The sequence below is a fragment of the Uranotaenia lowii genome, chromosome 3 (assembly GCF_029784155.1).
Source record: "Uranotaenia lowii strain MFRU-FL chromosome 3, ASM2978415v1, whole genome shotgun sequence".
In the NCBI taxonomy this organism is placed as follows: domain Eukaryota; kingdom Metazoa; phylum Arthropoda; class Insecta; order Diptera; family Culicidae; genus Uranotaenia; species Uranotaenia lowii.
The window spans coordinates 334507535-334519393 of record NC_073693.1 but is presented as its reverse complement, the minus strand read 5'-3'; the positions used below and the strand labels follow the sequence as shown (position 1 = coordinate 334519393).

At 39.4% G+C, this 11859-nt stretch overlaps 1 protein-coding gene across 1 annotated transcript; it reads left to right on the top strand.

Annotated features, from left to right (window-relative positions):
* The first annotated feature begins 2328 nt into the window (after positions 1–2328).
* LOC129756481 (DNA repair protein complementing XP-C cells homolog) lies at positions 2329–11526 on the top strand. The gene is made up of 3 exons (XM_055753381.1): positions 2329–2642; positions 2879–5033; positions 10375–11526. The coding sequence occupies exons 1-3, from the start codon at positions 2506–2508 to the stop codon at positions 11299–11301; spliced, it is 3219 nt and encodes a 1072-aa protein (XP_055609356.1). The 5' UTR covers positions 2329–2505; the 3' UTR covers positions 11302–11526.
* The last annotated feature ends 333 nt before the right edge of the window (positions 11527–11859 follow it).

Sequence of the window (11859 nt, the reverse complement as noted above, 5' to 3'; positions counted from 1 at the left end):
CATTTTTGTCATTTTTGTCATTTTTGTCATTTTTTTCATTTTTGTCATTTTTGTCATTTTTGTCATTTTTGTCATTTTTGTCATTTTTGTCATTTTTGTCATTTTTGTCATTTTTGTCATTTTTGTCATTTTTGTCATTTTTGTCATTTTTGTCATTTTTGTCATTTTTGTCATTTTTGTCATTTTTGTCATTTTTGTCATTTTTGTCATTTTTGTCATTTTTGTCATTTTTGTCATTTTTGTCATTTTTGTCATTTTTGTCATTTTTGTCATTTTTGTCATTTTTGTCATTTTTGTCATTTTTGTCATTTTTGTCATTTTTGTCATTTTTGTCATTTTTGTCATTTTTGTCATTTTTGTCATTTTTGTAATTTTTGTAATTTTTTTAATTTTTGTCATTTTTGTCATTTTTGTCATTTCTGTCATTTTTGTCATTTTTGTCATTTTTGTCATTTTTGTCATTTTTTGTCATTTTTGTCATTTTTGTCATTTTTGTCATTTTTGTCATTTTTGTCATTTTTGTCATTTTTGTCATTTTGGTCATTTTTGTCATTTTTGTCATTTTTGTCATTTTTGTCATTTTTGTCATTTTTGTCATTTTTGTCATTTTTGTCATTTTTGTCATTTTTGTCATTTTTGTCATTTTTGTCATTTTTGTCATTTTTGTCATTTTTGTCATTTTTGTCATTTTTGTCATTTTTGTCATTTTTGTCATTTTTGTCATTTTTGTCATTTTTGCCATTTTTGCCATTTTTGCTATTTTTGTCATTTTTGTCATTTTTGTCATTTTTGTCATTTTTGTCATTTTTGTCATTTTTGTCATTTTTGTCATTTTTGTCATTTTTGTCATTTTTGTCATTTTTGTCATTTTTGCCATTTTTGCCATTTTTGCTATTTTTGTCATTTTTGTCATTTTTGTCATTTTTGTCATTTTTGTCATTTTTGTCATTTTTGTCATTTTTGTCATTTTTGTCATTTTTTTCATTTTTGTCATTTTTGTCATTTTTGTCATTTTTGTCATTTTTGTCATTTTTGTCATTTTTGTCATTTTTGTCATTTTTGTCATTTTTGTCATTTTTGTCATTTTTGTCATTTTTGTCATTTTTGTCATTTTTGTCATTTTTGTCATTTTTGTCATTTTTGTCATTTTTGTCATTTTTGTCATTTTTGTCATTTTTGTCATTTTTGTCATTTTTGTCATTTTTGTCATTTTTGTCATTTTTGTCATTTTTGTCATTTTTGTCATTTTTGTCATTTTTGTCATTTTTGTCATTTTTGTCATTTTTGTCATTTTTGTCATTTTTGTAATTTTTTTAATTTTTGTCATTTTTGTCATTTTTGTCATTTCTGTCATTTTTGTCATTTTTGTCATTTTTGTCATTTTTGTCATTTTTGTCATTTTTGTCATTTTTGTCATTTTTGTCATTTTTGTCATTTTTGTCATTTTTGCCATTTTTGCCATTTTTGCTATTTTTGTCATTTTTGTCATTTTTGTCATTTTTGTCATTTTTGTCATTTTTGTCATTTTTGTCATTTTTGTCATTTTTGTCATTTTTGTCATTTTTGTCATTTTTGTCATTTTTGTCATTTTTGTCATTTTTGTCATTTTTGTCATTTTTGTCATTTTTGTCATTTTTGTCATTTTTGTCATTTTTGTCATTTTTGTCATTTTTGTCATTTTTGTCATTTTTGTCATTTTTGTCATTTTGGTCATTTTTGTCATTTTTGTCATTTTTGTCATTTTTGTCATTTTTGTCATTTTTGTCATTTTTGTCATTTTTGTCATTTTTGTCATTTTTGTCATTTTTGTCATTTTTGTCATTTTTGTCATTTTTGTCATTTTTGTCATTTTTGTCATTTTTGTCATTTTTGTCATTTTTGTCATTTTTGTCATTTTTGTCATTTTTGTCATTTTTGTCATTTTTGTCATTTTTGTCATTTTTGTCATTTTTGTCATTTTTGTCATTTTTGTCATTTTTGTCATTTTTGTCATTTTTGTCATTTTTGTCATTTTTGTCATTTTTGTCATTTTTGTCATTTTTGTCATTTTTGTCATTTTTGTCATTTTTGTCATTTATGTTTGCAGTTCATTGAATAATTGTTTTGTTTTGTAGTTTATTGAATCAATCAATTACGATTCATTTCTGCTTGTCTTTAAAATTATTCCTGCTGTGGATTTCCGCATTCTGTAAACATTTTAGAAAAATATTCATGAAATGAGTTAATCAAACGAATCATACTATGAGTTATTCATTCGAAATGGTTAATTTCCATTGAACAATTTTCATTTCAATCTTAGCGTGTACAGAAATTTTGAAAAAGAAGAAGTCGTAAACATTGCGAAATGCGAAAAAATAATTATTATACGTTTCTTGTTTATTCCTGTGGAAGTCGTGCGTAAATTTGTGTTTTTCACGTTATTACAGTAGTGTGACAAGTTAATTTAAGTAATAAAGTAGTGCAAAATAGTTGGTTACCTAGCAAACTTTTGTTACATTTAGAATAATGAATACGGACGGTGAAATGCAATCGGATGCAGAATCGCTTCCAGAATTTTCCGCCAGCGAGGATGATTGGAAACCGGATGAGGACCAAGGTGCTTCTAGTATTCTGGGAAAAAGGACAAAAAAGAAGCCCAAAAAGTAAGTTACAAAATTATTAAAATTTTTCCAAGTTATATTTTTAAATTTTAAAGTTATATCTGCCTACAATGACAAAATATAAATTTCAAATACTTACGATTGTCAAAAATCTTTTATCAATGGAAAAGAGAAAGGTGTTTGTGAACTATTAAAACTATACAACGTTTACAAAAATATTCAATTCTATGTTTTTTCTCAAGAAAAATCAAAACTGTTAATTTTTTTTTTCGTTTTAGAACGGTTCCTGCTAAAAAGGTTCCCCCACGAGCCACTCGTGTCTCTCGTCGGATTGCTTCCAAACTGGGAAAAGAACTGCCAGACGATGATCTGGAACCGATTCCTTCGGTTTTGCCAGCAGACAAAGTTGTCTCAGACGACGAGAACATAAACTGTTCCTCATCATCGAATTCCGATGATGAGGAAGCTGATTCGAAACCAACCAAACGGAAGGTTACCCGTAAGATGAAAAAGAAACCTACTCGTCGAACAGAATCGAAAAAAGATGTTGAAGAAGAGCAAACTCCAATAAAGTTGACCACTTTCACCGTAGAGCAGTTGTATCGAAAGTATCGTCCTGATTTGGTCGGAGGTCCTTCGACTTCGAAAAAATCGAAAAAAGAATGTCATAAGGAAAGGGGTGATGATGATGGCAGTAGCAGTAGTAGCAGTGGAGATGATTATCTGGTGGATCCTTCGGAACTGAATTTGAATTCCGATTTTTTCCATCCCGTGGAAGACATTGATTCCAAAAAGAAGGAACGGATTGAGTTTGATTGCAATGCGGGTATGAAGATAGAAGAATCAGAGGACGAGGAGGAAGACCAACCGTTGAGTTCGGTAAAGGTCGAAGAGAAAGAAACAACGGATTTCAATCGAAAGTTGATTCAACAAATAAACCAAACCAGTCAAGATTGCATGGCTTTATTACGAATGGCTGAAGCATCAAGAAAATTGGAAGATGAGCGATCGAAGTTGGAAAAATTATCTAAACAAAGATCAGAAAAAGCCCAAAAGTCAGAGAACGAAGACGTATCCAACGTCCTGTTTGACGGCGAAAAGATTAAATCTAAAAGCAAGAAGCAAGACGGAAGGGATGATTTTGTGGCCGTCAATAGCAAAAAGAAAGAAGACGAACAAAAATCAGTTCAAATCACGATCAAATTCGAATCTGCAGAAAAGGGCAAGAAAGTGAAGAAAAAAGTAGACCTCATGACTGCCATCAAAAGGTTAATGAATAGGGAAAAACGACAAAATCAAATTCATCTGCACAAAGTTTCGATCCTCTGCTGGATCGGTCATGGCACATTCCTCAATAGGACAATCTTGAATCCGAGCCTGGCTCAACTGGCCACCAAAAAGTTACTACCTTCTGCAAGCTGCCGACCGAAAGGTCTTACAAATCTGCTCTATTTTGAGCAAATAACTAGATATTTTAAGAAAGTTATCAAATTGAAAAATAATGTAATGTATTTTCGATCGGCTACAAAAATGCCTCCCCTGTTGGCTACTCTTAAGTACCAGCTAATTCAACGAGCAGCATTTTCCAAACGGGACTACATTCTCCTGTATGTGATCATGCTACGTTCCCTGAACATTCACTGCCGGCTAGTGATGTCTCTGGTTAACCCACCAAAACATGTTCACTCCAGCGAACTCTATCGAATGAACCCCAAAACCCGAGAAGAACTTGAAGCTGACCGTCGACTCCTTCTAGACTTTCGGAACGCCCGAAAAAATAGCACAATTTTCAAAGTAAAAGAGAAACTAGCTGCACTAGTACTCAAAAACTCCGATCAAACCAACCGAGAAGCTGCCCGGAAGCGTCGACGGGAAGGATTTTGTGCAACCCCTAGTATCCCGCAGCTAGATGGAAGTCACGATTTTCATCCGCCACACAAACCCTCAAAATCAGTACCGAATAAAAAGCTTAAACTTATGGAACAGTCCTTCATGGAGATGGAACAAAATCTCAGGGCCAAAATAATCGCCAGTTCCACTGATAAGGATAAAAGAGCGCTAAAAAAGCAAGAGGAACCAGCCTTTTCAGAAGATCTTGACGAACAGGTTCGTCGAAGACGAGAAAAGATCCTAGCAGCCTATCAAGCTTCCAGGGAGGAAGAGTTGGCAAGGGCCCGGGCCAAGAAGCGGGCTCAGCTGGCAAAAGAGGCCGGCTACGAAATCGTTGAAGAGTACGATGCTGGAGAAGGAAGTAGCGGTTTGCAGCTTCCAGCTTCTCCGCCGAGGAAACGAGGTCGAGTTAGTGCGGAGGAGCTGGCTCGCCAAAGACGACCGGGCGTTGATCTTTGGGTTGAGGTGTATTGCGAGCATGAGGATAAGTGGGTCACGATTGATGTGGTGAGCGGAAAGGTGCACTGCCTCGAGGATATTGTGGTAAGTTGGGTAAAATTTTTTCACATCATACCTACTTCTTGGTTGTTTTTTACATCATAATCTATGATTTGGAGCCATTTGGAGGTCAGCTCCTAGGATCATAAACATAATGCAATTTTGGGCTGTAGTGCTCAGTAAGCATCGTTTTTTTTCACGACTTAACTTGGTGAACACAATTCCTAAAACTCACTGGACTCGGTCCATGGAAACCATTCTCCGATTTCTCGGGCATCCCACATTTGCCAAATCACGCTCCGCTTGTTCTAACAACCTATGTCAGCATCGACACTTCGGAAATTCAGCTTAAGCTTAAGCTTGACAATAAACCCGATATTATTCAATAATGACAAGGGTCTCCGTCTCTTCCTTTCGTTCGTCTTGACTGAGATTCTTCGTAATTTCCGACCCCATGGCATCATTCATTTTGAACCGGGTGGCATTCTAAGAATCCTCCATTGTGAAAGCGACAAAAGAGCATTTTATGGGAATTAACACTGTAATCATCCTTCCATTGGGTAAAAGATTATATGAGAGATAAACTCAACATCCAGTGAACCATTTGTCAGACTGAAATCAGTCCATTACTGGACTAAAAATTAGCCATGCTGTCAGCGTTCAGGCGTACCTTATTTGGTTCGAGGAAAGGACCGGAGTCTAGATAGGAGCAAGTCGACCCGAAATGGATGCGGAATGATGGAATGCGACTGAGTGTATAAGAGATGAGCTCTAAATATCGGAGGAGTATTCTAATGCCTCCAGCATCTAGCTATCGATAAGGTAAGTTCTGCTACCGTCTTAATTCGGTGGTCCCTCAATAAGGGCCACTACTGGGAATACACATTTGCTGATCCTGCCTTAGTTCGATCGAAAAAGAGGCGAAGTTTGGGTTGGAGTATTGATCAACACGGAAAGTTCTTAGGGGATTCGATCTCTCGGCAATGGGCAAAGAGATATTCGATAGCTTAGCAATAGGCAAAGAAGTATTCGAGCACCCCGAATGTTAGTTCCCAATAGGTTTGTGCCCAGATCACAGTAGACGTTATTTCCAAAGTTTTTTCGCTGTCAAGTCTGGAAGTTTCGGGAATCGCCATGGAAGGAAGCAAGGTTACTATCGTAAAGCTGAATGGTTCCAATTCTCGGTATGGAAATTCAAGGCTGAAATGCTCCTGACTCGTGAGGACATGTGGAAGTACATTTAGGATGAAACTCCGGCGACGATGACGGATGCACGAAACGCAGGAGATCGCAAAGCCGAAGACCGCCAGGGAAGCTTGGGACAACCTCAAGAAGCACAACGAAAAAAACGTCCCTCTGCTCGAAGGTTGCGGCACTGAAAAGGATCTGCAACAAACGTACAAGAACGGGACGACATCCAGAGCCATCTTTTTGAACTGGAAGAGCTGTTTGTGAAGCTGCCGTGTGCTGGATTGGATCTCGGCGAGCCACTGATAGTCGCGCTGGTCCTTAGGAGCTTCCCTGATTCCTTCGACACGCTCACGACGGCACAAGAGAGCCGTTCCGACGATGAGCTGAAACTGGAGCTGGTGAAGAGTAAGCTGTTTGACGAAATGGCGAAACGAGAACGCGGACCGTCGGATGCAGCGCTGATGGCGCTGGTGTGCCATTTCTGCAAGAAAAGTAATAACAAACAAAAGGAATGTCGGTTATATGCGAAGTAAATAGAACCGGAAAAAGGTCGATCGCCAAAGGCAAAAGCTGCTCGTAGTGGAGAGGAATCCGTAACATTTGCTCTGATGGGTAGTACGCAAACTCATGAAGGTGACAGGATTGTGGACTCAGGAACGTCCCGGCATATGTGTGGCGATAGAAAATTTTTCAACAAGATTGTCGAAAGCCACGTGAAAACGATCAGCCTGGCCGATGAAAAATCGCAAAAGTTGAAGGTGTTGGCGATGGTCAATTGTGTTACCTTGACAATGGAAAAACTACGAAGATCACCCTTGGAAACGTTCTATTTGTGCCGAGCTAGGGAATGAATCTGCTATCTGTACCAATGCTAGTCGAAAAAGGTGCAAAAGTACTATTCAAAGGAGAATGCTCGATTCTCATCGGAGGCCAACAAGCGACGACCGCAGTCAAGACTGGCCGGCTCTACAAGGTGAAGACATTGCGACTGCTGTCAGAAGGCGAAAATGAGCCGGAAGCCGTTTCCGAAGTCGGTGGAAAGAAAATCTTGTGCTCGTGCACACTGCCGTTTGCGGCCCTGTGGAAAACATGTCGGTGTCTGGTCATCGATATTTTATGACCGTCATCAACGACTATAGCAGATTTTGTGTCCTGTATCTGTCGCGAAAAAAAAACGAAGTTCCGGAGAAGATACTGGAATACGTGGCCATAATGAAAACGCAATTTGATCGGAAGCCGAAAGTGGTCAGAAGCGACCAAGGTGGCAAGTACAGCGCACTGAGAAATTGAGTGCTACTTAGCCGAGGCGGTGAGCATTTCCGTTTATTTGCAGAACGTTCTATTATCGAAGTCCGTTCCTACAACGCCGTTCGTATGGTATGGAAGGAAAGCCAGATGTGACGCGGAAAGTCTTTGGGAGTGCAAACTGCGTTGAGGAGAAGCGCCTGGTAGAAAGAAGCCTTATGCAGTCGGTGGGCAGCCAAAACGAGAAAGATGTTGTAGAATTTGAGTATTCAGTGAAGGACGAGTCGGACATTGATGATAATCAACTGGACGACGTTGATTTCGACTACAACACTGCAACTGATTCTACGCTAACCGAAGCTGACATCAATTCAACGACTGAAAATCGCAGAACTCGCCAAACCAAAGGTGTGCCACCAGCTCGCTATTCTTCAGCTGTTGGTATGGCATCGAATGCAGCTGCGAAGATATGAGGAAGCAATTACCGGATCTGAAAGCGTGTACTGGAAGGCTGCGATGGACGAGCGATTCCGTTCCTTGATGGAAAACGAAACCTAGGAGATCACAACCTACCACCTGGTCGCAAGAAGGTTGGATCTTTAAAAGGAAAGAGGACGAAAGGCGAGGTTAGTCGCCCAAAGATACTCCCAAAAGTACGGTGAAGATTTTGACGAAGTCTACGCGCCGGTGGCTAAGCAAGTCATTTCACGGGTTTTGCTAACGGTGGCAGCTGAACGGAATCTATTCGTCAAGCATGTGGACATCAAAACAGCTTATTCATACGGTACGCTGCCAATATGTGCCGTCTCAAGCGGAATCTGTACGGGCTCAAACAAGCAGCCCGAGTCTGGAACAAAACGATGGACGAAGTGTTCAAGCAAGCTGGATTCGTGCAATCGTCCGCAGATGGGTGCCTCTACGTTCGGACGAAACAGGGTCGACAGTCATTTATCCTCATCTACGTGGACGATATTCTTGTGGCCTGTTCGAGCGAGTCCGAATACGCAGAAATAGTAGCTCAACTTCAAGGATGCTTCAACCTGACCTTGTTGGGAGATGTCAAGCATTTCGTTAGAATCAAGGTATCTTAACGGATATCTCCTGAATCAGCAGGCCTATATCGAGAAGTTGGCTGCGAGGTTCGGTCGGACGGATTTTAAAGGCTCGAAAATTCCGATGGACCCTGGTTACCAGCAAAAGGAGTACTCAGCTGTACTGCCGAACAGCGACCAGTAAAAAAACCTGCTGTATGTCACGTCCAGATCTGTCAGTCAATCACGCATCAAGGACTGGACCGAGGCCAAGAGAGTTTTGAAGTCCCTGTTTTAAACTCGAAGTTACTAGCTGAAATTAGGAGTGACAGATAAAGGCTTGGAAGTTTACTGCGACGCTGACTGGGCTGGAGACACTCGGGACCGGAAATCAACTTCAGGGGTTCTGATTTTTCTCGGCGGTGGAGTCGTGAGTTGGGCCTCCAGGGAACAATTGTGCGTAGCGCTGTCTTCCACAGAATCAGAATTCATCCCCGTGGCCGAAGCGTGCCAGGAAATTCAGTGGATCACGAAGCTTTTGAAGGATTTCCAGACGAAAGTGGATCAGCCAATCCGCATACGGGAGGATAACCAAAGCTTTATTCGACAAGTGGAGAACGAAAAGGTGGACTAACGATCAAAGCATGTGGATACAAAATACTGCTTCATCAAGAACCTGCGGAGCAAGAATATCATCAGTTTGCTATATTACCCAACGGAAGACATGCTGGCAGATATGATGACGAAACCGTTACTTAGCGTGAAATTGGGAAAACTACGTGAAGCGACAGGAACAGTAGCTATCGATGTCGAGGAGGAGTGTTAGTAGTTACGAATCGTAGCAATAATATATATTGCTACGTTATATAATAATATAATTGCATGGAAATAAAACTTAGTCTTAAGTTAACAGCCAATCAGTTCAGTTGTACTTTACTTGTCCTCTGAATCCCCAATACCGAAGTAGGTAAAGAAGTATACGATAGCTTAAAAGGCAAAAGCATGCGATAGCCAGAAAAGGCACCTACATGACGCCCTAAGAAGAGCAAAAGATATTGCATAGATAAAAACAAATAAATTTCTTCAGGTTAGGGTAATCAAAATGGTACATTGGAAATAACAGATAATTTGAATTTTACCTGCATAGGTTTCAGATCAGGCGAACTCACTGGCCACTCCGAACTCGAAATGAACCCTCATAAAAAAATTGTAATCAAACTTGGGGTTTCTTCCCTTCGTGAGCCACTGCGAAGTCTTGCGGAAAAAGCCAACTGCTGAAACCGGTCACAGAAAAATTGGGATACTTAGAACTAGGGACGCTTACATTGCCATTGTAATGTAGCGAGAAGTTGTGACTGTGACGATTTTCGGTCTGTCACACTCATTCGACTGTTCATTAGACTGAGTCGATTTGGGGTCATTTTTGAATTTCTCAAACCCTGGGGTCTAAAATCTTCGTTTTGGTTCAAAACTCATCCAAGATTTCTGTGCGCAGGTGATTTACGAAGATTGAACAGCAGGGGTCCGAGATGACTTGCTTGAGGTACTTCTGGCTGCGTGGAAAACATTCGTGAGCGTGTGTTTCAGTGAAAGCCTGACGGTCCGTTAGATATGATGCAATCTACTCGAGTTCCCCCCCTTCAGATCTGGAATCTGATTTCCGTTATACAGTATTATTCTTAACGTTTATCACAATTTGAGTATACAGAGATGCCTTTTGGGCTATAAAATGCTCCAACAGTGTTCCAACGGCTGATAGATATGACGCTGAAACCACACATGACTGAGCTGTTTTATTTTCTGTATTTATTTTACATTCACAAGTTATGAAAACCGTTTTTAAATTTTATTCTTGAGATAATTTTTATTTAACAAATTCCAATGCATCTAAACAAATTACCCGTTTTTTTAAAATCCAGAACCACGCGTCACATCCCATCGCGTACGTTTTGGCCTGGAACAACAACGGAACCATCAAAGACGTTTCACCGCGGTACATCTCCCGGTTGGGCAGTAAGAAAAGCAAACTTCGTATCGAAGACGAATGGCTGGAGAAAGCTTTAAGACCGTACCGGGCCACCAGACCTTCGCGCCGTGATCGCACCGAGGACATGAAATTCGACAAATTGTTGAACAAACGACCATTCCCGGAGCAAATCGCTGAATATAAAAACCATCCGCGGTTTGCACTTGAACGGTTTCTGTTGAAAACGGAAGCCATCTACCCGCCGGATGCTGTTGTGCTGGGATACATAAAGGAGGAACCGATTTACCCTCGGGATTGTGTGCACGTTTTGTTTTCGAGGGAAGGTTGGCTACGTCAGGCCATGACGGTTAAGATGTTCGAGAAACCGTACAAGCTGGTGAAAGCGAAGGCCAAGTATGATCGGTACACCGGAACGACGATTACCGGACAACAGATGGAGCTATTCGGGTCCTGGCAGGTTGAGGACTATGAACCTCCGGTTGCTAAGGACGGGCTGGTTCCTCGAAGTGCCTACGGTAATGTGGATTTGTTCAAACCCTGCATGTTGCCTAAAGGAACGGTACATCTGCAGTTGCCCGGATTGAATCGCATATGCAAACGGCTGCGGGTAGATTGTGCCCAAGCAATAACGGGATTCGAGTACCGGAACAACATGTGTCAAGCCGTGTACGATGGTTTCGTCGTGTGTGAGGAGTTCCGGGATCAGGTGATCGACGAATGGTATCAGGAACAGGTCGAGTTGGAGCGCAAGGAAGATGAAAAACGGAAGAAACGCGTTTATGGCAACTGGAAGCGGCTGATCAATGGATTGTTCATTAGGAAGAAATTGAAGGATCGTTATAATTTCGATAATATGTAATTTAAATTTTGTATTCATTTTTTTGATAAATTGTTAAAAATCTAAGTCGCATGAAGAGTCGAATTATCGTTGTGTATTATTGTGACATTAACAAATAATGTACCTAATGTAAGGATTATATTTATGTTCTTTGAGACTGTGAAATCTTCAAAAGAGTGAGGTCGAACCAACTTGTGTATGGATTACTTTCAATTTTGCAATTATTAATTTAGTTACGTCCAAGTATTTGCATGTTTATTAATTTTGAAATAAACGTATAACAACTGGAATTACTCAACTTTTAAAAACTTTCTTCGAAATATTGTGCCTTTGAATATCACTTAAAAAGATTTTGAAAAGCAAGGTGAAGTAAAATTTACCATTATTCATGAATCAAGAAGACACAAATAAAATTGAGAGCAGAATTTCAATAATGACAAACTCAAAAACGTGCTACAAAATAACACGGCACATTCGAAAAGCGTTGGGATACTTTGAATTTGCACCATCTTCCTTGTATGACAGCTGTTAGAAATAAGTTTTTCTGTTGAACTTTAAAAAAATCACACTTGGTAAATT

Bases quoted from the DNA above. Each gene is read 5' to 3' on its own strand.
- LOC129756481 (XM_055753381.1), top strand. From the start codon at position 2,506: ATGAATACGGACGGTGAAATGCAATCGGATGCAGAATCGCTTCCAGAA. The intron at 2,643-2,878 runs GTAAGTTACAAA...TTTTCGTTTTAG, and splicing joins ACAAAAAAGAAGCCCAAAAA to AACGGTTCCTGCTAAAAAGG. The intron at 5,034-10,374 runs GTAAGTTGGGTA...TTTAAAATCCAG, and splicing joins ACTGCCTCGAGGATATTGTG to AACCACGCGTCACATCCCAT.